This window comes from Eumetopias jubatus, unplaced genomic scaffold (genome assembly GCF_037043125.1).
Source record: "Eumetopias jubatus isolate StellerSeaLion01/CBP00866 unplaced genomic scaffold, mEumJub1_p1.0 scaffold_7, whole genome shotgun sequence".
In the NCBI taxonomy this organism is placed as follows: domain Eukaryota; kingdom Metazoa; phylum Chordata; class Mammalia; order Carnivora; family Otariidae; genus Eumetopias; species Eumetopias jubatus.
The window spans coordinates 96,822,442-96,848,524 of record NW_028274813.1 but is presented as its reverse complement, the minus strand read 5'-3'; the positions used below and the strand labels follow the sequence as shown (position 1 = coordinate 96,848,524).

The following is a 26,083-nucleotide window of genomic DNA, read 5'->3' as shown; positions in this document are numbered from 1 at the left end:
ATGGTCCTGGCTTCATGTGCAGAATTTTGTCATTAAAGCATAACAAACTAAGGAAGTAGTGACTATAAATTATACCAGAGTTGCTCTGACAGTCTCTTGGGATTAACAATAGAGGCTAATTCCCACCAACCTTTGGTGAGGAGGCATGTGGTAGCTATGGACACTGGAATTCAGCATCCCTTCCAGCCCCCTTTCAGTGGACTTCCGTGTTAGGCAGAGGTTGGAAAGCGAAACACCATGTTTCTCATACTTTCTGGCGCTTAGCATTCTGGAAATGGGTTTTGAAATAGGTTTCCCAGTAGGGCACACTTCCTTGAGATTTGGAAAGTAGAAATGAAGCGGAGCCTAAGTTCTTGTTTCTTTGGCTTGTTCTTCTGACAAGCACAGTCACGTAGACATTGACTTTTCCTGCAGAAGTGTTTTGGTATCTGGTAACTTGTTTTGTGAGGATTGCTAGGAAGTTGCAGAACTCGTGCTGGTGGCAGCTTCCTGATAACTAGCTAGGGTAAGTTTGTAAAGCCGGCAGATCTGGGGGTGGTTCCTGAGTCTCTGCCTTCCTGACGGGGGCAGAAGTGGCAGTTTTCTTGGTGGGCCAGTTCAAGCTGTTTCCAGGGCCTCAGGAGGCCCAGCCTGCATCCCGCCCCTCCAGCTCTTCCCAGCGATTTTCTAACCACCCAGTTCCCTGGGTTCACTTCTTTTTTTCTTAAAACATCTAGAGTGATGTCCACTTCCTACACCTGAAACCTGACTGAAACGAGGTAGAGAAGGAAGGAAAGGAAAAGAGTTGAGAGTGTCCACTGCCAGTTTGGTGGTACAGTGTGTGCACATGTAGAGGAATGAATGCCTTCGGTGGGAACAGCAACGACAGTGCATAAGCAGCGGGGTAACTAAGAAGTGCATCTGCTGACACTTCTCGACCCCCGATGCCAAGTGGAAGCAGACCTGGCCTGCCCTGGCATCATACCGAGCCTGGGAACACAGTTCCCAAACCTTTATTCCCTGCGCGCAAAGGAGAAGCACCGTTTAAGCCCCAGCTGCCTTAGTATGCGTTGATTTTGCCATTGCTCCTTTTTTGCAACTCCTTAATTCCAGCAGCATCCTATTTTTCACGGGTTTCCATGGGACCAAAGAAGTGGATAAATAGGATTTATTTTGTAGCAGTTTACTTTTCAGTTATTTTAAAACCAACAGAAAAGTTGGAAGTACAGTGCAAAGAACTCCAGATCCTCCTCACACAGTTTCTGCTGTTGACATTTCACCACAACTGCTCCATAATCCTTTTTGCATTTTCATTAGTCTTTTTCTTTTCTTCTTTTTAAAGATTTATTTATTTCAGAGAGAGAGAGAGAGAGAGAGAGAGAGAGAGAGAGCATGCACATACGGGCAGAGGGAGAGAGAGAATCTCAAGTGCATTCTGTGCTGAGTGCTGAGCCTGACACGGGGCTTGATCTCATGACCCTGAGTTCATGACCTGAGCCGAAATCAAGAGTCGGGCATTTGGCGTATTGGGCCACCCAGGTGCCCCTCATTAGTCTTTTGCTAAACCATTTGAAGGCAAGCTGCAGACCCAGTGCCTGTCACCTCTAAATATTTTAGTGTGTATTTTCCTAAAATAAGAACACTTTTTTTAAAAAGATTTTATTTATGTGAGAGAGAGCGAAAGAGAGAGAGCATGTGCAGGGTAAGGGGCAGAGGGAGAGGCAGACAGAGAGTCTGATGCGGGACTCTGTCCCAGGACCCTGGGATCATGACCTGAGCCGAAGGCAGACGCTTAACGACCGAGCCACCCAGGCGCCCCGACAAAAACACTTTCCTACATAACAGCTGTCCAATCCTCTAAGCCAGATAATCAGCACTGATTCGACCCTACCCTCTGAAGTGCAGAGCCCATCAGTCTTTGCCAGGTGTTCTAGTAATTTCTCTTTTTCCTTGCTGGTCCAAGAGCCCCCTTAGGAGCATAGGTTGCATGTACTTGTCATGGCTTTGAGGTCTATTCTAATCTGTATCAGTTCCTTGAGAGAGAGAGTACAGGCCATACAACTTGTAGGATGTTCCCCAGCCTGGGTCTGTGTACTGCTTCCTCAGGGCCTTGTCACAGTCATGCTTTTTTGGAAGGAATCATGGAGATGATGCTGCATTCTTCTCAGTGCCTCCCATGAGGAGGGTGCATGATAGATTTGTCCCATCACTGTCGGTGATAACCTTGCTCACTTGATCATTTTGGTGTCTGCCAGGTTTCTTTTCGTAATGTCACTTTTCCCCCTGCATAACCGATTAGTATTTTGTGGGGACATCTTCAGAGATTAGGCCAGTAGCCTATCCTTCATCAGATTTCCATCCAGTACTTTTAGCATTCACTGATGACTTCCACCTGAATCAGACACCACTATTTTTTTAATTTCCATCTTTATTAATTGGCATTCTGTTTAAGAAGAGCTTTCCCTTTCTCCTTCATTTATTTATTTATATCAGCAGGGGTGTGTAGAATCCACCTTGTTCAATGGGTTGTAATTGTTTACTATCATTAAATATTTTGTTGCTCAAATGATCACAGTTTGGTCAGTGGAAGCCCTTTCAAGGGGGTTCCTAGTTCATTGTGGCAAGTCCCCGTCCTTCTTTGAACCCTCCATGACTTTCTAGCAGAAGACGTTCCAGACTCCTCTTGTATTTTGCCTGGGCCACCACTGTCTGGAACCAACCATTCCTCCTCGGAACACTGGTGCCATTTAGGAGAAAATGCCTTTTGGAAGCCAAGATCTGGGTGCTCAGTGTGCTTATTACTATTGAATGTCATTGCCCTTCAACCATCTCAGCAAACAGTTAAGAAATATGTGTGTGTGTGTACGTACACACATAAATGTATACCTATTTCTGCATCAATCTGTATACATGTATTTAAAAATCACTAATTCCTATCAGTTTCTCGAATTCAAATCTAATGCCTCAGGGTTCTTTCCAGCCATAATAAGTACTTTACCTACCAGTAAAAATTCTGACTTTATTCTTATTGTATTTACTTATGTGCCCAGTCTCTTTACTCATGTTTTTGGTGTCACTGATTTCCCAAGCACGGCAGACATCTCCTGTGTCCGCCACTTCCAGCTTTAGTAGGAGTATTGCTGCGGCACAGAGTCGCATGTTCCCCCTGCCAGTGGCCACCTACTGATGCATCTCTGTATGGTACCGTCCTTTATCCTGTAGTGCCCCAGGCTGGGGAGCGTGCTGACCATGCACCTCCAGGAGACTCCTCCTCCCCCCAAGCCCTGCCTGAGCTGGGCCTGACATTGACTCCTTTGCACCAGGAAGAGATTAGAAGGGACTGTATGTATATATATTCTTGTTTACAGTTAACTATTAGCAATTCATCTACCATATAGGAATAGGATCTTGGAGCTGGAAGGCACCCGTAAATAAACCCTTTAGGGTAAACAGGGGTATAGAAAAATCAGATTTGACTAGGATAGACTTCTGGCTTTGTCACTCTCGGTGATCTAGCATAGGTATTTGATATCTGTCAGAGCAGGATATTTACATCAGCTGATTCTCCCATTCCCTAACTGTGTCTGGTATTAAGAATATTCTGTTAGTACCGAGAGAATGTAAGGCTGCTGATTTGAATTGCTAAACCCACTGCCTACTGAATTCTGTGGCCATCAGTGCTACTGACCTCTCTCTGCTTAGTCCGGCTCCCTTGCTAATCCCTGTCAAAGTTAAGAGGATAAATGAATGGAGAAGACAGGAAGAAGAAATGCAGGGAGAAAGACACGGCCCAAACAGATGAAAAAAGGTTTTGATAAGATTTTTCTGAAGTCTTGAGGAATAAATGTCTGTAGTATAACATCATAACCCCATGGCCTGACCCAAACGTTTGGCTTCCCCCCATATGAGATGTGCTGTGGCAATGAATGTGAACAATCATGTCAGTGCATAAAGATGCTTTCATGAAAATATCCTCCTTTAAGGTAAAAGGGTCAGCCTAAATATACTCAGAGCTGCCTTTAATTGAATGCCTGCTATATTCCCAGCACCAGGTCACATGTTCTCATACTTTAGTTGTAGTCATCGGAACAGTTTTGCAGAAGTAGATAGTGTTATCTCCATTTTCCAGATAAGGACTGTGAGACTGTGGTTTGCTCAAGGTCTTGGTCCTATTAGGTGGCAGATCTGGGCTTGAATCTCAGATTTCTTTAATACCAAAGAGTTGGTCTTTCCACTGTCCTACCGCAAATACTTGCCTCAATAGAATTTAACAGAAGAGACTCGTTCTCAGGAAGGTGACAAATGTAACATGTGCAGGATTAACTTGTAACCATTCTTATGTTCTTCCACATTTTCTTTTTTCGTTACTAGCTTTTAGGTGGACCTCTGAAGTACTTGAATTCTGTATTTGCTTAAATATTTGGTGAACAGTTACTATGTGTAAGGCATTTGGATCAGGCCATGAGGTGATAATGATGAATGACAGACCTCACTGAGTTTATAGCCTACAGGAAGAGGACAGTAAATACATAATGAACACAAACATTTTATAAATGTGAAGGAAAAGAAAGGTGAGATAAAAGTATATAACAGGAAAGATGAATTCATCTTGTATGGTATGAAGGAGGGGAGAGAGTATAAGGAAAGGCTGAGGAAGTCGCCTTTAATCTGAACCTAAGGATGAATCAGTTAGCCAGGTGGAGAGTGGGGCAAAAAGCCTTCCAGGGAAACAGGGCTAACTGCACGTGCAGAACATAAGGTGGAGAGGAACGTGAAGACTAGAATGGTGGTGTCAGGAGATGAGTGTGGAGAGCAGAGCAGAGCCCGGGCGGGCAGGCAAGCGAGGGAGACTCACCAAACACGTGTGTGGACACGTGCGCACGCGCATGCACACACACACACACACACACACACACACAATCATCGTCGTCATCATCATCACTGATTTTTTTTTATAGTTACTGTTTGTTCCTCAGATATTTAACTTTTTCTCTACTTGTTATTCATTTCTTGTCACATCTCTGGCTTTCCATCTAGGATCACTTTTTTCTGCCTGAAGTACATCCTGTAGAAGATTTTTTAGTGTTTGCTGGTAATAAACTTCCTCCGTTTTTGTTTTTGTCTGATAATATCTTTATTTTTCTTTTCTTTTTTTATGGGGGGCAGGGGGAGTGGAGTACAATTTGTAAACAGTGAAATGCAGGTTTTTAAATGTGCACTTTGATGTACAGTGCTTTTCAACAATACATGTAACACACCACTCAATTAAGATATAGAATATTTCTGGGGTGCCTGGGTGGCTCAGTCGTTAAGCGTCTGCCTTCGGCTCAGGTCATGATCCCAGGGTCCTGGGATGGAGCCCCGCATCGGGCTCCCTGCTCCTTGGGAGCCTGCTTCTCCCTCTGCTTCTCTCTCTCTCTTTCTCTCTCCCTCTCTCATGAATAAATAAATAAAATCTTAAAAAAAAAAAGATATAGAATATTTCCATCAGTCCAGGGGTGCCTGGGTGGCTCAGTTGGTTAAGTGGCTGCCTTTGGCTCAGGTCCTGATCCCAGGGTCCTGGGATCGAGCCCCACATGGGGCTACCTGCTCAGCGGAGAGCCTGCTTCTCCCTCTCCCTCTGCTTCTACCCTGCTCGTGCTCACTCTCTCTCTCAAATAAATAAAATTAAAAAAAAAAAATTTCCATCACTCCAGAATGTCCCCTTGGGCCCTCTTTCAGTCAACTTCCCACTTCACTCTCCAGAGGCAACCTTTTATCACCATGCTTAGTTCGGCCTGTTCTGGAACTTCATATAAATGGGATCATACACTATGTATTCTTTTGTATCTGGCTCCTTTTGTCTAACGTAATGTTTTTCAGTTGCCCATGTGGTTGTTTGTATAAGCAACTCATTCTTTTTATTGCTGAGTAGTATTCCATTGTATGAATATACCAGATGTTTATCCATTCTCCTTTTGACAGACACTTCTATTGTTTACAGCTTTTGGCTACTATGAATAAACCTACTGTGAACATTCATCTACAAATCTTATGAAAATATCTTTTCCACAAATACAGGTTATGAGCTTGGTGTGTACCCTTCCAGAGGCATTTCATGTATAAAGAAGCATATATGGTGCCATCACATTTAAGAGTAGTGTTAAAATATGAAGTGGTGATGAGCTGTTCTTTTTTGGAGATTATATAGTTCTGATTGAATAAAGTTATAGTTTTCTAGAAGGGGAATAGTCCCACAGCTGCATTAACTATAGCACTTCCCTTTCTTCATGCTCTTTGCCTGTGCGTCGCAACTTTAGTGTTCATTGGAATCACCTGGAGAGTTTGTTCAAACACAGGCTACTGACCCCACCACAGAGTGTCTGATTCAGTAGATACGGGGGCCTGAAAATGTGTTTCTGATAAATTCCCATGTGGTGCTCATACCACTGGTCTAGGGAATACACTTTGAGAACCACAGCTGGCCCTAAATCTAAGGAGTGTGAGTATTCTAGTTTATCGTGGTTATTTCTGCCGAACACTGGGAAGGAGCTTTGACCATGAAAGGAAATCTATAGCAGTCATATACTCCACCTGTACTGGGACAGTTCTCATTTCATGTATTTTCCAGTAAGGGGGATCTAGCATTTACATTTTTATAAAATGTTTTTTTTTAAAGATTTTATTTATTTATTTGAGAGAGCGAATGAGAGAGACAGCAAGCACATGAGAGGGGGAAGGGTCAGAGGGAGAAGCAGACTCCCTGCTGAGCAGGGAGCCCGATGCAGGACTCGATCCCAGGACTCCAGGATCATGACCTGAGCCGAAGGCAGTCACTTAACCAACTGAGCCACCCAGGCGCCCCTAAATATAAAATGTTGCAAGTAAATTTACACACCAGAGGAACAAAACTGTTGGTAGTCCACAGGTTTGAATTTTTAGTTTTGAAAATACGGTCACCATAAATTATATAACGTATGTTGCAAAAAAAAGAGACAAAAATACATCCTTCCTTTCCACTCTAGTAGTTTTTAAAATAAATATGCTGTATTTATATTATTGCATTATGTGAATACAGTATCATTCACATCAGAACCCTTATGCCATGTTTATAACTATTGCACATTTTCTCACTTTACTTTTCTATGTACTTGTCACAAATTTGCAAGCTGTCTGACAGAGCTTTAAAACTACTCAATGTATCCATTCCCTTTTCTTCATTCTTGTTGGAGACAGTCTCTTGCTACGTTGCATCCCACTGAACTGCTTGAACTCTACACCTGCTGTGTAGCTGTCACCTGCAGGCTTCCATTTGCCGTCCTTGTGAGAATTCTCTTGATGTCTTTTCTGCGTTGGAGCCACTGTTTCTTTAATCTCTTGTCTTCCTCTTTCCCAGTTTATTCCCTTATTTGCTGACATACGTCCTTTATATAGTGGGCAGGTACTATTGACTGGAGTGTTTTGAGAAAGGGTTATCTGAACCTATCATTTCCCAGTGGGACTCCCACGTATAAATATAACATCTGGTTCCTCTCCCCCCTTGTATCACTCAATTTCCTCAGAGAGAAGTCTTCCAATCTTCCGTTTGGTGGCTATAGATCTGGCAGCCAGTGTTCTGGGTTCACTGTGTAAACTTTTCCTTGCTTTCCATAAAGTGCCTTATTCCTACTTTCGGCTACTTCAGAAAGCTTTGTGGTTAATCAGGAATTTGTCAGCCCCTGCTATGTGCCAAGTATTCTTCTGAGTTCCACAGAGAATACAAAGATAATGAAAAGATAAACTTCTTGAACTTCAAAATCTCACAGTTTTAATAGTGGAGAAAGACACATCGTTATCTCCTCAGATATGAGACCATATGTGATAAGTGCTATAAAAATGGGCCTTTAACAGCGAAAGGGGAAAATTCGTTTCAACTATGAAGGCTTTTAGAAAAGATAGCATTTGGACTTTGAAGGAAGGACAAGCCTTTAAAAAAAAAACTACACTTTAAAAAAATTATAAAAAAATTTGACAGGGAGAGAGTGAGAGAGAGAGAGAGAACAGCAGAGGGAGAGGGAGAAGTAGGCTTCTGGCTGAGCAGGGAGCCCGATGCGAGGCTCGATCCCAGGACCCTGGGAGCATGACCCGAGCCAAAGGCAGACGTTTAACTGACTGAGCCACCCAGGCACCCTACAGTTTAAAATTTATGAAAAGTTTAAGAAGTAAAAACCTTTATCATCTCATTATTTTATTTTTTAAAGGATTTATTTATTTGAGAGCAAGCAGGGGGAGGGGCAGAGGGAGAAGGAGAGAATCTCAAGCAGACTCCCTGCTAAGTGCTGAGCCTGGTGCTGAGCTCCGTCTCAGGACCCTGAGATCATGACCTGAGCCAAAACTGAGAGTCAGGTGCTCAACCAACAGAGCCAGCCAGGTGGCCCTTATCATCTCATTATTTTATTTCATTTTTTAAAATAGTTATATCACTGTTGCATATTTCCTTCTAATCTTTATCCATCAACATATCATTTTTACAGAGTTATCATAGAATAGATAACACTCTGCATCCTGATTTTTCTAGTTAACATAATTATTTTCTGTCATTAAATAATATTAATAATGCATTTTAAATGGCTGCTCAGATGATACAGGATTTTAACGATGAAGGGATAGGGGATAAAAAAGACTATCCCAGGCACAGGGAACCCAACTTGTGAAAAATCTCAGGGATAAGTAAACACAGGGTATCTTTTTTATAAAGTAGACTGACTGGAGGTGTGTGGGGGGGAATTAGGTATGGGAGGGAGGCAACAGAAGGGAGGCAGAATGATGAAGAGAGGAACAAAAATTCCTCCAAGACCTGTGAGAGATGGAAAGATCTAAGGCTCTGCATTTCCTATTCCTGGATTTTGGGGGGTTGAGAGAAGATTAGGGAGCAGTTAGAAGCTGTTTTTATGGCTTGTGGAGAAATCTGAGGCCTGGAAAGGTGCTTTTAATTTCTGTAGCCTCCTGCATAGATAACGCATTACTATTTTGTTTCGCACTGTCATGGAGAAAAATCACTTTGCCTAGGATTTGCAACTTTTCCATTTCACTTTCATAAATCAAGAAAGCTTTCTTAGGAGTAGAAGGGGCAAGTCTCAAGCTTTAAAGAAGAGCTGTGATCTATTTGGGGGTAATGTACCCATTTTGAATAAGGAGAAGATGTTTAATTTTCATTTCTTTTTCCCTCATTTGAGCACTATCCACATTTCTATTAACAGTACTTTGAATATCATGTTTCCAAAGTTATTGAAGAGTTCAGTCTCTTGTTGCAGCATTTATGTTCTTCGGTTTCAAAGATACTGTGAGATACTATGATTTTTGCTTATGGTTGGGATTGCAAAGACTCGTTTTGGCAGTTTTCTAGCATTAATTTATAAAACACACCTAAGTGAATGCAAATATGAAAATAAAGGGCATTTCTTATTTAATTTTATGACAGAATCTTAGATCAGGATAGCTTCACATCAGTTAACTACAACACCCAAGATAACTAGTTCTGATATTTGCGGTAGGAAATGCAAAGAGAAGATTTAAAAGTTAAGTGTGTTTGTGACTGTGAGTAATTTATCATTCTCTGGAATTTTTTAAATTAACACTCGTTACATTTTTCTCCGGGAGTCTTCTGGGGGATAGTTTCAGTTGAGGTTCCACCAATATGGATTAACTTTCTAAGAGGGGTGTGGTAATCTCTTTCCTCAATTAAGTTTATATATAAATTATAAACACTTGTCTGTGTTTACAAAAGTTGGGATTGTCAAATAACATTATTTGCTGATGGCACTTTTGATTACACTTTACCCCTTGAAAAACTTTGTATTTATTAAGTCATCACAGAAAAGACTTCTAATTTTCAGAATTCAGTGTTGGAGATCCATACCCATCTAATACCATTTCCCAGTCAACTGGTAGGTGAGAATTTGGCTGTTCAGACCAATAGAATACTCTAATGGGCCTGTTTATTCAATGAGACTTTTCCAGGAAGAAAGGGTGACTGCAAATCTCTTCAGATTTTTGGGGATAAGTCCCTGCAGAAAACTGAAGTTTCAGTTCACATATTTTCCTTTCTAATTTTTAATTCTATCTTTATTCTGATACCTGAAGATTTCCCTTCTTTCTTGCAAAATCAGCTATGTATTTAATTTTATTTGGGGCTATAGGAAACTTCTTTTTTACCTAGCATCTTTAGTAAGCATTTTTGTATTATCTGAATTTGTCATCTGAGTTTTGGAGCTAGTAGAATATTTCCATGATCATATTTATTCAGTGAAACTTCCAGGAATGAGGGTGGTTGTTAAGCATTTAGAAGTAGGAGAAGATTGAAATAAACATTCTGAGATGTGTATATTTTTGCCTTCTCAGACCTCTGCTCACAAGGGAATATGACTAACTACTTGCTGATGGAATGACTGTATAATAGACTCCATTAGGTTGCTATCTGTTGGGCAACATCTATTTCATATTTGTTGATCTTCTAAATGCTTCTGTGAATATTGCTATACTTATGTCCTTGAGTACATGAGTGAGAGTGTATCTAGGGGATAGACCTAAAAGTGGAATTTCTGGGTTATTGATTTAGAACTTTAGTAGATTTTCCAAATGTCTCTTGAAAATGATTCTTCAATTTATACTTCCTACCAACACCATATAAGAGTTTTCCCTGATTACTGGTGAGATTGAAAATCTTTTCAGGTGTTTACTGTCCATTCTCTGTGATTTCTTGTATTATGTTGTATATATTTCACTTACTGGTTTTTAGGATTTTTTTTTGTATATTCTGGGTAATCATAATTTTTCAATGGCACACATTTTAGATACTTCCTCCTTGTCCATTCCCTTGACCTCTCATTTTGTTCATGGCATCTCTTCTCATACAAAAGGTATATAATTTTAATGTGAAATCTAACCACTTTTCCCATTAGAGTTTGTATTTTTAAAAATCCTTTCCTACCTCAGTGTCATGGAAGTATTCTAAAATTGCCTATGAAATTTTTAAAGTTTTCTTTTTTGCTTATAAGACTTTAATGTATCTGAAATTTGTTTTTGTATAGAGTATAAGATAGTGATTGAATGTTATTATTTACTTCTATACTCATTTTTACTCTTCCCTATGAATTTTACAATTTTTTGTTAAAATCCATGACAAAATCTGGGCGGGGGGAGTTGGAATTGTATTGAATTTATAGGTTACTTTGGAGAAAACAGACAATAATATGGAATATTTCCATCCGTGAACACAGTGAATTTCTTCATTTATTTAAGTCTTTGTGTTCTTCAATAACTTTTTATAATTTTATCCATAAAAGTTTTTTACATTTCTCATTAAGTCTGTTACTGTGTCTGATAGTTTTGCTTAATTGGGAATTTTTTAAAATATACGTTCTGTTTTATAATATTTTCTTACTCACCTTTTAATTTTGAACTATTTAAAATCTACAGGACAGTTGAAATAGTAGTATAATGAACACCTGTATACCCCTCAGCTAGAGCCACAAATTGATGACATTTTACTTACTCCCTTTATTTACACACACATTCAATTTTTTATTTGCTGAAACATTTAAGAAATATTGTACTTTATCATACTTTATCCCTAAATATTTCAATATGTGTCTCAAAAGACATCCTTATATAAAACCTTATAACAGTATTATGATATCCAGGAAATTTAATACTTGATTTGTTACAGTATCAATATACTATGGTTTTATTTAATGTATAATCTATTGAATGAGATTTTTAAAATAATGAGCATAGGGGAAAAAAGAGAGAGAGAGGGAAACCAAGAAACTGACTCTTAACTATAGAGAACAAACTGATGGTTACCAGAGGGGTGGTGGGCAGGGGGATGGGTTAAATAGGTTATGGGGTTTAAGGAGTACACTTGTGGTGAGCAACGGTTGTTTTATGTAAGAGTTGAATCACTAAATTGTACACCTGAAACTAATATTATACTGTATGTTAACTAACTGGAATTTAAATTAAAACTTAAAAAAATAATTACCTTTCTAAATAGTTATTACAAATGATTATAAGCTCTTGATTTTGTGTTATTGTGTACATAGCAACAATGAAAACATTAGTACTAAGAATTTGGCTGTAGATTTTCTTGGAAGCAATGATAAGTTCTTAATATAATATTTAACTCTAGTTTTTTTGGCTTTTCTTTGTAGATAATCAAGTTATCTAGAAATAATAATATAGTTTTTATTTTCTCTTATGTTATCTTTTAATCAAATTAATTCTTGAAGAAGAGTCCTTCAAGTAATTTTAAAATCCTGATTATTTGATATGTATATATTTAAAGGTATGTGTCTTGGGTATATTATAAAGTACATGAAAATAATATATAAATTTTTGTATTTTAGGCAAATTCACGAATTGTGAGGGTCAAAGTTATAGCTGGAATAGGCCTTGCCAAAAAGGATATCTTGGGAGCTAGGTAAGTATATTAAGTTGGGTTGTAATTTTAAACTGCCCTGGTTGATAATTTTTTTCTAAACTTTGGTGAGATGAATAATTGAATAATATTATTGGTAAATTATTGTGCAAAGTGGAATGATTATCTTTCCAATTGGTATTTCCAATAAATTCCTTGGTATCTACCACATGACAATGGTGGGGATTCTGGAAGGAATAGACCCAGAGAGTAGATTCCCAAACTGTATCTATGGATATCTGCTGACCCTGAGTCACACATGTGATAGCAGATTCAAAGCAACTTAGCTAAAGACAAAAGATCTGAATAGAGATAAGAGTTACTGCCTAAGAAACATGGTTGTGGTTCTCGTCCAGAGAAGATAATTAATTGGATGATAAAATAAAACAAATAATCATCAGAAAAAGATTGCAGAATCCAGAGTCTCTACAACTTAACACTTAGAATGTATAGGATATAATTCAAAATTGTCTATAAAGAATCAGGAAAATGGAACACATTCTCAGTAGAAAAAGGAAAATATGTTCAAAAACATGTTTATACTTGATATTATACCACTAAAGATTAGAAATCTCAAGAATGAGATAGAAACCATTAAAGAAAATTGTAGAATTGAAAATTTTATAATATTTGAAATTAAAAGTCAGGTGGAATTAACAGCAGAATTCAGATGAAGAGGAAAACTTAACTGAACTTAAAAGTAGATCAGTAGAAATTATTTCCTAATTAGCAAATGAGAGAAATGGGGCAACTGGGTGGCTCAGTCAGGTAAGTGTCCAACTCTTGGTCTCGGCTCAGGTCTCAATCTCAGGGTGGGGAGTTCAAGCTGTGCCTTGGGCTCCGCACTGGGTATGGAGCCTATGGAAAAGAAAAAAGAGAGAGAGAGACAAAGATTGAAAAAATTTTTAAAAATGAACAGTGATTCAGGGACTTCTTAGGTATATCAGACAGTCTAACATACATGAAGTTAAAGTCCTAGAAATAGAGGAGAGGGGGGAAAATGAGGTAAAATATTTTTTAAAGAAATGGCCAACTTTTAAAAATTTGATGAAAGATACGAATATATAGTATTCAAAAATTGCAAGCAGAATAACACTAAGAAGAACTACTGAGGCACATCATAGGCTAACTGTTGAAAGCCAAGTATAAAAAAAAATCCTGACAGAAGAAAGAGAAGAAAATGACATATTACATACATGGGAACTACAATTCAATTAAGGGCTGACTTCTCCCAAGAAACTATGGAGGCCAGAAGAAATTGGAACAATAGAATAACAATCATCAATCCAGAATTCTTTATTCAGTGAAAATATCAGGATGATGACAAAATAATGACATTTTCAGGTAAAACTATGAGATTTTATTATTGGCAGACCTGCACTATAAGAAGAGGTAAAGGAAGTTCTTCCAGCGAAAAAAGAATAGATAATAGATGGAAACTCAGATCCTCAGAAAAGAATAAGGAAATGGGAATATGAAAAACTTACAACAGTTCTTACAGGATTTTTATTACATATAGATGGAATATATATAACAACTATAGCATAAAGGGATGGGTATGGGTTATCATCACGAAAAGAACAACTATTTTTAGTTGCTGCCGAGGCATTTTACATTATAACAACCCTGCTCACACCCCAATTTTGGACATTTAGATAAGGACCTAAGATTAGGATTCCGGCCACAAGTTACCATTATGCTTTTCCCAGGACACCCTTTTTAAAATAACCACTTAGAATTAAGACCACAAAAAGTTAGTGACCTCTACCCCAACCACTTTATAAGTAATAGGTGCTTGCCACCCTGTTCTTCATCTCTTGCTCTCTCATGACCTGGTAACAGAGGACTGCCTTTCCTGTGTCTCATTGCTCCTCCCCATTTCCTCCCATTTCTGAGATCTGTAGGTAACAAATCTTGTGCTTTACTTCCTTTATGTGGGTATATTAAAAATGCCTTCAATCAAAATGACCCTGGGGTTTTCACTACCAGAGAGTGGGAGCTCAGATGCTGAAGGAGCTACCTGTCAGCCCCATGTGGGTGGTTTATTCCTCTTCACTCAGTAGATCCTAATTTGCTATTTCTTAATTCAATACACTAGCTTCAGTTCCTCAAAACTCTTATGGACCTGTTTACTCAACTAAATAAATGTTTATTAGAGTGGTACAATATTAAATGTAAGTGGAATAAAAAATTAAGGATGTGTTTTGTAATATCTAGATAAACCACTAAAAGTAATGTAAAGAATTGTAGATAAAAAACCAGCAGACATTTTTAAATGAAATTCCTGAAAAAATAATTAAATGAAAGCCCAGGAAAGGAAGAATAAATGATCTAAATGATCAAGAAAAAAAGGGGAAGGGGAAGAACAGAAAACCAATAATAAACTGGTAGACCTAAATCCAACCTTATCAATAATAGCATTAAACATTAAGGGACTAAGGTAAATATGAAGCAGAGGTTATTTGAATGGATTGAAAAACAAGACCCAATTACATATTGTTTATGAAAGATATATTTAAAATATAAAGACACAGCTAAGGTGAAATAAAATGGACCCAAAGAAATATGCCACATAGACAGTAAGCACAAAAAGACTGAAGTAGATTTATTAATATCTGATAAAATAGATTTCAACACCAGAAAGTATTTGCAGACATGTCATAACAATGAAAGAGTAACCAGGAGGCCATAACAATCATAAATCACAAATAAATTATAAAACAATCATAAATATGTACCTATTAACAGAACTTGAAAATATATAAAGCAATGCTGGACAGAATTAAAAGGATAAATAAAAAATTCCATGATCATATGGAGATATTAATGCCTCTCTCAGCAATAGATGAAACAACTAGATTAGAAAATCAACAAAAACAGAAATTTGAACAATATTATGAACAACTTCAACATAAGGAACAAACACTATTTCTAACAACTACCCATATACACTATTTTCAAGTGGATGTAGTACATTCACCAGCATAGCCCATAAATGTATTATTTATTTCTGCATGACTATGATTACCATAAACTTAGCTTAAAAGAACAAACACTTATTATCTCAGTTTCTGTGGGTCAGAATCCTTGCATGGTTTAGCTTTGTTGTCTGCTTCAGGGTCTCGCAGAACTGCAGTCAAGGTATTGGCTAGGTGGCCTCATCTGAGGCTTATTTGGGGAAGAATCCACTTTCAAACTCATGTGGTTATTGATAGCATTCAGTTCCTTGTAGCTGCCAGACTGAGGGCTTCAGTTTTGCTGGCTGTCAGCCAGAGGCCACCCTAAGTTCCTTACTGTATGACTTTCATACGGCAGCTTGCAAGCTAACAGCTTACTTTTTCAAAGCTAGCAAAGGAGGGCGTCTCTAAGCATAGATGGGTTACAGTCTTCCATAATACAATCACATATATTTTGTCACTTTTGCCATAATATATTGGTTAGAATACATAGGTCCTACCCACATTTAAGAAGAGGATAACACAAAGGGCATGAACATTAGGAGGTAGGGATAATAGGAGCTACCCTAGAGTCTGTCAGCCATAAAATGTGTTGGGCCATAAAACAATAAATCAAACAACTGCAAAATTCACATTCTTTTCAAGTGCATATGAGACATAGACCATGTTAGAACATAGACCATGTTAGGACAAGTTTCAGGAATTTTGAAAACATTGAAATTATATAGATGATGTTCTCTGATAACAGTGGAATTAAATTATGAATAAACGGCATTATGATATTTAGAAAAACCCCAAATATTTGGAAATAAAACAATGTTCTTCTAAATAATCTATGGGCCAAAGAAGAAACCACAAGAGAAAGTAGAAAACATTTTAAACAGAATGAACAGAATGAAAATGAAAATACAGCAATATCAAAATTTTGGGGATGCAGCTAGAGTAATATTTAGAGGAAAATGTATAGATTTAAAATGCCTAATTTAGAAAAGGAGCAAAATCTAATGAATGATTTGAGTTCTGATCTTAAGAAATTAGAAAAAGGGGGCACCTAGGTGGCTCAGTCATTAAGCGTCTGCCTTCTGCTCAGGTTATGATCCCAGAGTCCTGGGATCAAGCCCCGCATCATGCTCCCTGCTCTGTGGGAAGCCTGCTTCTCCCTCTCCCACTCCCCCTGCTTGTGTTCCCTCTCTCTGTGTGTCTCTCTCTGTCAAATAAATAAATAAAATCTTAAAAAAAAGAAATTAGAAAAAGAAGAGCAAATTAATTTCCAAGTAAGTAAAAGGAAGAAAATAATAAAGGTAAGGGCAGAAATTCGTGAAGTAGAAAATGCATAATGATAGGAAAAAAATCATTGCAGTCAAAAGCTTGTTTTTTGAAGGGATCAATAAAATTTTAAACTTCTAGCTAGAATTGATCAAGAACAAAAGAGAGAAGGCACAAATTACCATAATGGGAATGAAAGCAGAGGCATTGCTATAGATCCTATGGAATTGAAAAAGACAAAAAAGGAACACTGTGCACAACTTCATACCAATAAGGAATCGTACACAACTTAGATGAAGTAGACAAAATCCTTGAAAGACAAAAATTACCAAAATTAATCACAGAAGAAATAGGAAGTTTGAATAGCCCTATGTTGACCAATATATATTAATATAAGATCAGGTGAGCATTTTTCTAGGAACGTAATGGTTTATGCAACATTTAAAAAAAAGTATCAGTGTAGGATATAGTGGAAGTGCTTTCTCTTCCAGCCTCTTTGGTCTCAGCTAAAGAAACAAGATGACAAAGGGCACATCATCATTTAGAAAGCGTCACAGTAAGATGCACATGGTATGCCGCTACTGTAGTTCTAAGGCCTACTACTTTCAGAAGTCGACCTATGGCAAATGTGGCTATCCTGTTGAGCAGAAGAGAGAGTATGACTAGCCAAAGCTAAAAGACGAAATACCACTGGGACTGGTTGAATGAGGCACTCAAAAATTGTATACCGCAGATTCAAGCATGGAGTCCATGAAGGAACAACAACTAAACTCTGTTGGGGCCTCCAGTTCATCTTAAGGATTTCAACAGTTAGTCACCACAATAATAAATGTTCTGATTAAAAAAAAAAAAATCTATCAACGGCCTGGATGTCTCAGTCAGTTAAGTGTCTGCTTTTAGCCCAGGTCATGATCTCAGGGTCCTGGGATCAAATCCCACATCAGGCTCCTTGCTCAGTGGGGAGCCTGCTTCTCCCTCGACCCCTCCCCCCACTCATGCTGTCTCTCTCTCTTCCAAATAAATAAATAAAATCTTAAAATCTATCAATGTAATTCATCATATTAATATGGTACAGAAGAAAAAAACACATTACTTCAGTGGGCATAGGAAGTACTTTGACAAAATCCAACACCTGGGGGGGGCGGAGCAAGATGGCGGAGGAGTAGGAGACCTGGATTTCGTCTGGTCTCAGGAATTCAGCTGAATAGGGATCAAAACATTCTGAACACCTACGAACTCAACAGGAGATCGAAGAGGAGAGTAGCAACAACTCTGAACAGAGAAGCGACCACTAACTGGAAGGTAGGACGTGCGGAGAAGTGAATCCAAGGCGATATTCGGGAGGATAGACGGAGGGGGAGGGGAACTCCATTGGCCGCTTCTGGCAAGTGATAGAGCCGCGGAGCACAAAATCAGACCTTTTAGAAGTCGGCTCCGCTGAGGGACATCGCTCCAGTGGCTAAGCGGGTGGTGGAATCCTCCCCGGACAGTGTGGTCTCAGGACCCTTGGGGGTCACAGAAAGACCGGGGGTGCCTGAGTGCAGCAGAGCTCCCAGGTATCAGAGCAGGGAAGCCGGCTGCAGAGACGGAGCCGAGGCACGGGCTCTCAGCTCGGGGTTGCCATAAACTGTGATCCGCGGCCCATTTGGGCCACTGCTCCTCCAGCAGGGGGATTCTCCAGCGGCAGATTCAGGGAGACTCCCCTTCCTCGCTGGGGAGGAGCAGCGCGGGAGCGCACTGCAGCGATCTGCTGGGTTTGGAGACTCCACATGGGGTCGGGTGCCAGAGATAGAAACGCTCGGTCACAGGCCGGGTGAGCACAGAGTGCACCGGAGACCGGGGAGACGGGAGTGACTGCTTTTCTCTGGGGCGCACTGAGGAGCGGGGCCCCGAGTTCTCAGCTCCTCCGGGTGGAGATTGGGAGGCCACCATTTTTGCCCTGGTCCTCCAAACCTGTACCGAGAGCTTGCAGGGAACAAAAGCTCCTGAGAGCAAACCCAAGCAGCTTGCTTAGCCCAGACCGACAAGGGCGGGGCAATTCAACCTCTGGCAAAGACATTTGGGAACCACGGCAACAGGCCCCTCCCCCAGAAGATCAGCACCAACAGCCAGCAAGCCAAGACCAAGTTTACCGATCAAGGAGAACGGGAGAACTCCAGCGCTAGGGGAATACTGCACAAAGAATTCATGGCTTTTTTTTACCATGATTCATTAGTTCATCAAAGTCAATTTTTTTAACTTTTTTTTTCTTTTTCCCTTTTTCAAGCAACATCTTATCAATCCCTTTTTAAAAAATTTTTTATTTTTCATTTTTAGAGTCATATTTTATCCCTTCATAGTAGTTACCCTTATTTTTGGCATATATATATAAGTTGTTCTCTCTTTAAAATTTTGAGATACAGTTTCTTCTAACAGATCAAAATATACCCTAAATCACTAGTGTATGGCTTTGTTCTATTCTCCTGCCTGATCAAATTCTCTCCCTTTTTTCTTTTTTTTTTAATCTTCTTTCTTTTTTCAAACAACTTCTTATCAATTCCTTTTATAAAATCTTTTATAATTTTCATCTTTACAGTCATCTTCCATCCCTTCATTGTATCAACCCTTATTTTGTACATATATGTCTTTCTTCCTTTAAAATTTTAGGAGGCATTTTTTTCTAACAGACCAAAATATGCCCAAAATCTAGTGTGTGGCACTGATCTATGCACTAGCCTGATCATATTTGATCATATTCTGCCTTTTTTATATTGTTATGTTTTTATCTTTTTTTTCTTTTTTTTCTCTTTCTTTTTTCTTTCTTTCCCTTTCTTTTCCCCTGGTTTCAGGTCTTTTCTGATTTGTATACAGTATATTTGCTGGGGACGTTGTAAACCTGTTAGCATTTTGTTCTCTCATTCATCTATTCTCCTCTGGACAAAATGACAAGACGAAAAATATCACCTCAGCAAAAAGAACAAGAGGTAGTACCGTCAGCCAGGGACCTACTCCATACGGACATTAGTATGATGTCGGACCTAGAGTTCAGAATCATGACTTTAAAGATACTAGCTGGGCTTGAAAAGAGTGTGGAAGGTATTAGAGAAACCCTTTCTGGAGAAATGAACTAAAATCTAATGAAGTCGAAATCAAAAAGGCTATTGATAAGGTGCAATCAAAAATGGGGGCACTAACTGCTAGGATAAATAAGGCAGAAGAGAGAATCAGTGATATAGAAGACCAAATGATGGAAAGTAAAGAGGCTGAGAAAAAGAGAGATAAACAACTACAGGATCACGAGGGCAGAATTCGAGAGATAAGTGATATGATAAGATGAAACAACATTAGAATAATTGGGATCCCAGAAGAAGAAGAAAGAGAGAGAGGGGCAGAAGATACATTGGAGCAAATTATAGCAGAGAACTTCCCTAATGTGAGGAAGGAAACAGGCATCAAAATCCAGGAGGCACAGAGAACCCCTCTCAAAATCAATAAAAATAGGTCAACACCCCGACATCTAATAGTAAAACTTACGAGTCTCAGAGACAAAGAGAAAATCCTAAAAGCAGCTTGGGAGAAGAGATATGTAACCTACAATGGTAGAAATATTAGATTGGCAACAGACCTATCCACAGAGACCTGGCAGGCCAGAAAGGACTGGCAAGATATCTTCAGAGCACTAAATGAGAAAAATATGCAGCCAAGAATACTATATCCAGCTAGGCTGTCATTGAAAATAGAAGGAGAGATAAAAAGCTTCTAGGACAAACAAAAACTAAAGGAATTTGCAAACACGAAACCAGCCCTCCAAGAAATATTGAAAGGGGTCCTCTAAGCAAAGAGAGAGCCTAAAAGCAGCATAGATCAGAAAGGAACACAGACAATATACAGTCACAGTCACCTTACAGGCAATACAGTGGCACTAAATTCGTACCTTTCAATAGTTACCCTGAATGTAAATGGGCTAAATGCCCCAATCAAAAGACACAGGCTATCAGATTGGATTAAAAAACAAGACCCATTGATATGCTGTCTGCAAGAGACTCATTTTAGACCCAAAGACACCCCCAGATTAAAAGTGAGGGGGTGGAACAACCATTTACCATGCTACTGGACGCCAAAAGAAAGCTGGGGTGGCAATCCTTATATCAGACAAATTAGATTTTATTTTTTTAAAAGATTTATTTATTTGAGAGAGCAAGAATGAGAGAGAGAGAGAGTACATGAGAGGGGGGAGGGTCAGAGGGAGAAGCAGGCTCCTCACTGAGCAGGGAGCCCGATGTGGGACTCGATCCTGGGACTCCATGATCATGACCTGAGCCGAAGGCAGTCGCTTAACCAACTGAGCCATCCAGGCACCCCAAATTAGATTTTAAAACAAAGACTGTAAAAGAGATGAAGAAGGACACTATATCCTACTTAAAGGGTCTATTCAACAAGAAGATCTAACAACTGTAAATATCTATGCCCCTAACATGGGAGCAGCCAATTATATAAGGCAATTAATAACAAAAGCGAAGAAACACATTGACAACAATACAATAATAGTGGGGGACTTTAAACCCCTCTGACTGAAATGGACAGATCATCTAAGCAAAAGATCAACACGGAAATAAAGACTTTAAGTGACACACTGGCCCAAATGTACTTCACAGATACATTCAGAACATTCCATCCCAAAGCAACGGAATACACATTCTTCTCTGGTGCCCATGGAACATTCTCCAGAATTGATCACATCCTAGGTCACAAATCAGGTCTCAACCGGTACCAAAAGATTGGAATCATTCCCTGCATATTTTCAGACCACAATGCTTTGAAACTAGAACTCAATCACAAGAGGAAAGTCAGAAAGAACTCAAATACATGGAGGTTAAAGAGCATCCTACTAAAGAATGAATGGGTCAACCAGGAAATTAAAGAAGAATTAAAAAAATTCATGGAAACCAATGAAAATGAAAACACAACTGTTCAAAATCTTTGGGATACAGCAAAGGCAGTATAGCAATACAAGCCTTTCTCAAGAAACAAGAAAGGTCTCAAATACACAACCTAACCGTACACCTAAAGGAGCTGGAGAAAGAACAGCAGATAAAGCCTAAACCCAGCAGGAGAAGAGAATTAATAAAGATCAGAGCAGAAATCAATGAACTAGAAACCAAAAGAACAGTAGAAAGATCAACGAAACTAGGAGCTGGTTCTTTGAAAGAATTAACAAGATTGATAAACCCCTGGCCAGACTGATCAAAAAGAAAGAGAAATGACCCAAATCAACAAAATCATGAATGAAAGAGGAGAGATCACAACCAACACCAAAGAAATACAAGCAATTATAAGAACATATTATGAGCAACTCTATGCCAGCCAGTTAGATAACCTGGAAGAAATGGGTGCATTCCTAGAGATGTATCAACTACCAAAATTGAACCAGGAAGAAATAGAAAACCTGAACAGACCTATAACCACTAAGGAAATTGAAGCAGTCATCCAAAATCTCCCAACAAACAAAAGCCCAGGGCCAGATGGCTTCCCAGGGGATTTCTATCAGACATTTAAAGAAGAATTAATACCTATTCTCATGAAACTCTTCCAAAAAATAGAAATGGAAGGAAAACTTCCAAACTCATTTTATGAGGCCAGCATTATCTTGATCCCAAAACCAGACAAAGACCCCATCAAAAAGGAGAATTACAGACCAATATCCTTGCTGAACATGGATGCAAAAATTCTCACCAAAATACTAGCCAATAGGATCCAACAGTACTTTAAAAGAATTCTTCACCACGACCAAGTGGGATTTATCCCTGGGCTGCAAGGTTGGTTCAACATCCACAAATCAATCAACGTGATACAATACATTAACAAAAGAAAGAACAAGAATCTTATGATCCTCTCTATAGATGCAGAAAAAGCATTTGACAAAGTACAGCATCCTTTCTTGATCAAAGCTCTTCAGAGTATAGGGATAGAGGGTTCATACCTCAATATCATAAAAGCCATCTATGAAAAACCTACAGGGAATATCATTCTCAATAGGGAAAAGCTGAGAGCTTTTCCCCTAAGGTCAGGAAGGCGACAGGGATGTCCACTCTCACCACTGCTATTCAACATAGTATTAGAAGTCCTAGCCACAGCAATCAGACAACAAAAAGAAATCAAAGGCATCCAAATCGGCAAAGAGGATGTCAAACTCTCACTCTTTGCAGATGATATGATACTCTATGTGGAAAACCCAAAAGACTCCACCCCAAAACTGCTAGAACTCATACAGGAATTCAGTCAAATGGCAGGCTATAAAGTCAATGCACAGAAATCAGTGGCATTCCTATACACCAACAACAAGACAGAAGAGAGACAAATCAAGGAGTCGATCCTATTTACAATTGCACCCAAAACCATAAGATACCTAGGAGTAAGTTTAACCAAAGAGGCAAAGGATCTGTACTCATAAAACTATAAAATACTCAGGAAAGAAATTGAAGAAGACCCAAAGAAATGGAAAAACGTTCCATGCTCATGGATTGGGAGAACCAACATTGTGAAGATGTCAATGCTACCTAGAGCAATCTACACATTCAGTGCAATCCCCATCAAAATACCATCCACTTTTTTCAAAGAAATGGAACAAATAATCCTAAAATTTGTATGGAACCAGAAGAGACCCCAAATAGCCAGAGGAATATTGAGAAAGAAAAGCAAAGCTGGCGGCATCACAATTCCGTACTTCCAGCTCTGTTACAAAGCTGTCATCATCAAGACAGTATGGTACTGGCACAAAAACAGACACAGCTCAATGGAACAGAATTGAGAGCCCAGAAATGGACCCTCAACTCTATGGTCAACTTATCTTTGACAAAGCAGGAAAGAATGTCCAATGGCAAAAAGACAGTCTCTTCAACAAATGGTGTTGGGAAAATTGGACAGCCACATGCAGAAGAATGAAACTGGACCATTTCCTTACACCACACACAAAAATAGACTCCAAATGGTTGAAAGACCTAAATGTGAGACGAGTCCATCAAAATCCTAAAGGAGAACACAGGTAGCAACCTCTTCGACCTCAGCCGCAGCAACTTCTTCCTAGAAACATCGCCAAAGGCAAGGGAAGCAAGGGCAAAAATGAACTATTGGGATTTCATAAGATAAAAAGCTTTTGCACAGCAAAAGAAACAGTCCACAAAATCAAAAGACAACCGACAGAATGGGAGAAAATATTTGCAAATGACATATCAGATAAAGGGCTGGTATCCAAAATCTATAAAGAACTTATCCAACTCAACACCCAAAGAACAAATAATCCAATCAAGAGATTGGCAGAAGACATGAACAGACATTTTTCCAAAGACGACGTCCATATGGCCAACAGACACATGAAAAAGTGCTCAACATTGCTCGGCATCAGGGAAATCCAGATCAAAACCTCAATGAGATACCACCTCACACCAGTCAGAATGGCTAAAATTAACAAGTCAGGGAACGACAGACGTTGGCGGGGATGTGGAGAAAGGGGAACCCTCCTACACTGTTTGTGGGAATGCAAGCTGGTGCAACCCCTCTGGAAACAGTATGGAGGTTCCTCAAACAGTTGAAAATAGAGCTACCATATGATCCAGCAATTGCACTACTGGGTATTTACCACAAATATACAAATGTAGGGATCCGAAGGGGTACGTGCACCCTGATTTTTTTTTTTTAAGATTTTATTTATTGAGAGAGAGAGAGAGAAACAGTATGAGACGGGAGAAGGTCAGAGGGAGAAGCAGGCTCCCCGCTGAGCCGGGAGCCTGATGTGGGACTCGATCCCAGGACTCCAGGATCATGACCTGAGCTGAAGGCAGTCGCTTAACCAACTGAGCCACCCAGACGCCCACCCCGATGTTTATAGCAGCAATGTGCACAATAGCCAAACTGTGGAAAGAGCCAAGATGTCCATCGACAGATGAATGGTTATAGAAGATGTGGTATATATACACAATGGAATATTATGCAGCCATCGAAAGGAATGAGATCTTGCCATTTGCAATGACGTGGATGGAACTGGAGGGTGTTATGCTGAGTGAAATAAGTCAATCAGAGAAAGACATGTATCATATGACCTCACTGATATGAGAAATTCTTAATCTCAGGAAACAAACTCAGTGTTGCTGGAGTGGTGGGGGTTTGGAGGGATTGGGTGGCTGGGTGATAGACATTGGGTAGGGTATGTGCTATGGTGAGCGCTGTGAATTGTGCAAGACTGATGAATCACAGATCTGTACTTCTGAAACAAATAATGCAACATATGTTAAGAAAAAAGAGAAAGAAGAAGATAGCAGGAGGGGAAGAATGAAGGGGAGTAAGTCGGACTGGGAGACGAACCATGAGAGACGATGGACTCTGAAAAACAAACTGAGGGTTCTAGAGGGGAGGGGGTAGGGGGATGGGTTATACTGGTGGTGGGTATTAAAGAGGGCACATTTTTCATGGAGTACTGGGTGTTTTGCACAAACAGTGAATCATGGAACACTACATCAAAAACTAATGATGTAATATATGGTGATTAACATAACAATAAAAAATAAAAAAAATCCAACACCTGTTCATAGTAAAAAAAAAAAAAATCTCAGCAAGCTGAGAATAAAATATAAGACTGGTTTAACATCCAAAAATTAATCAGTGTAGTTCATCGTATTAATAGAATAAATGAAAAATACATGATCATTTCAATGAAAGCAAAAAAGCATCTGACAAAATTCAGCACCCATTCATGATAGAAACTCCAAACAAATTAGGGAGAGATGGGAATGTTCTAAACCTAATTAAGGTCATTGTGAAAAAAACAATAGTAACGTCATTCTCAATGGTGACAATCTGAATGCTTTCTACTTAAATTCAGGAATAAGACAAGGTTTTTGCTCTTACAGTCAATTCAACACTGTACTGGATGTTCTAGCTGCCTAATGTGGCAAGGAGAAGAAATTAAAGTAATGCAGACTGAAAAGGAAGGAAACTGTTTATTTGCAGACAACATGATATGTACATGGAAAGCCCTAAAGAATGTACAAAAAAATCTGACAGATTTTTTTGGTACAGGGTACCAAAGGCCATAAGATACAAACACAATGTACCAAAATCGATTATATTTTTATATCCTATCAATGAACAATTGGAAAATAAATTTTTAAAATATCCATTTACAATAGCATAAAAATAAAACTCAGAGGGATGCCTGGGTGGCTTATTTGGTTAAACATCTGACTCGTGATCTTGGCTCGGGTCTTAATTTCAGCATTGTGAGTTCAAGCACCATGTTGGGCTCCACACTGGGCATGGAGCCTACTTAAAAAAAAAAAAAAAGAAAGAATTTAGAAATAAACGTAAGAAAAGATTTGCAGGCACTGTACACGAAAGCTACAAAACATTCCTGAGGGAAATTGAAGATATAAATCAATGGATAAACATGCTATGTTCATGGATTGAAAGATTC

The 26,083-nt window shown here is 39.1% G+C and overlaps 1 protein-coding gene across 2 annotated transcripts in view; it reads left to right on the top strand.

Moving 5' to 3' along the window:
* Nucleotides 1-26,083, top strand: part of NEDD4 (NEDD4 E3 ubiquitin protein ligase) — a 141,334-nt gene that overhangs the window by 17,592 nt on the left and 97,659 nt on the right. For both annotated transcript variants that reach the window (XM_028100475.2, XM_028100474.2), the window contains exon 2: nucleotides 12,345-12,418. In XM_028100475.2, coding sequence (XP_027956276.1) covers nucleotides 12,345-12,418 — 74 coding nt within the window. The remainder of the gene's footprint in view (nucleotides 1-12,344; nucleotides 12,419-26,083) is intronic.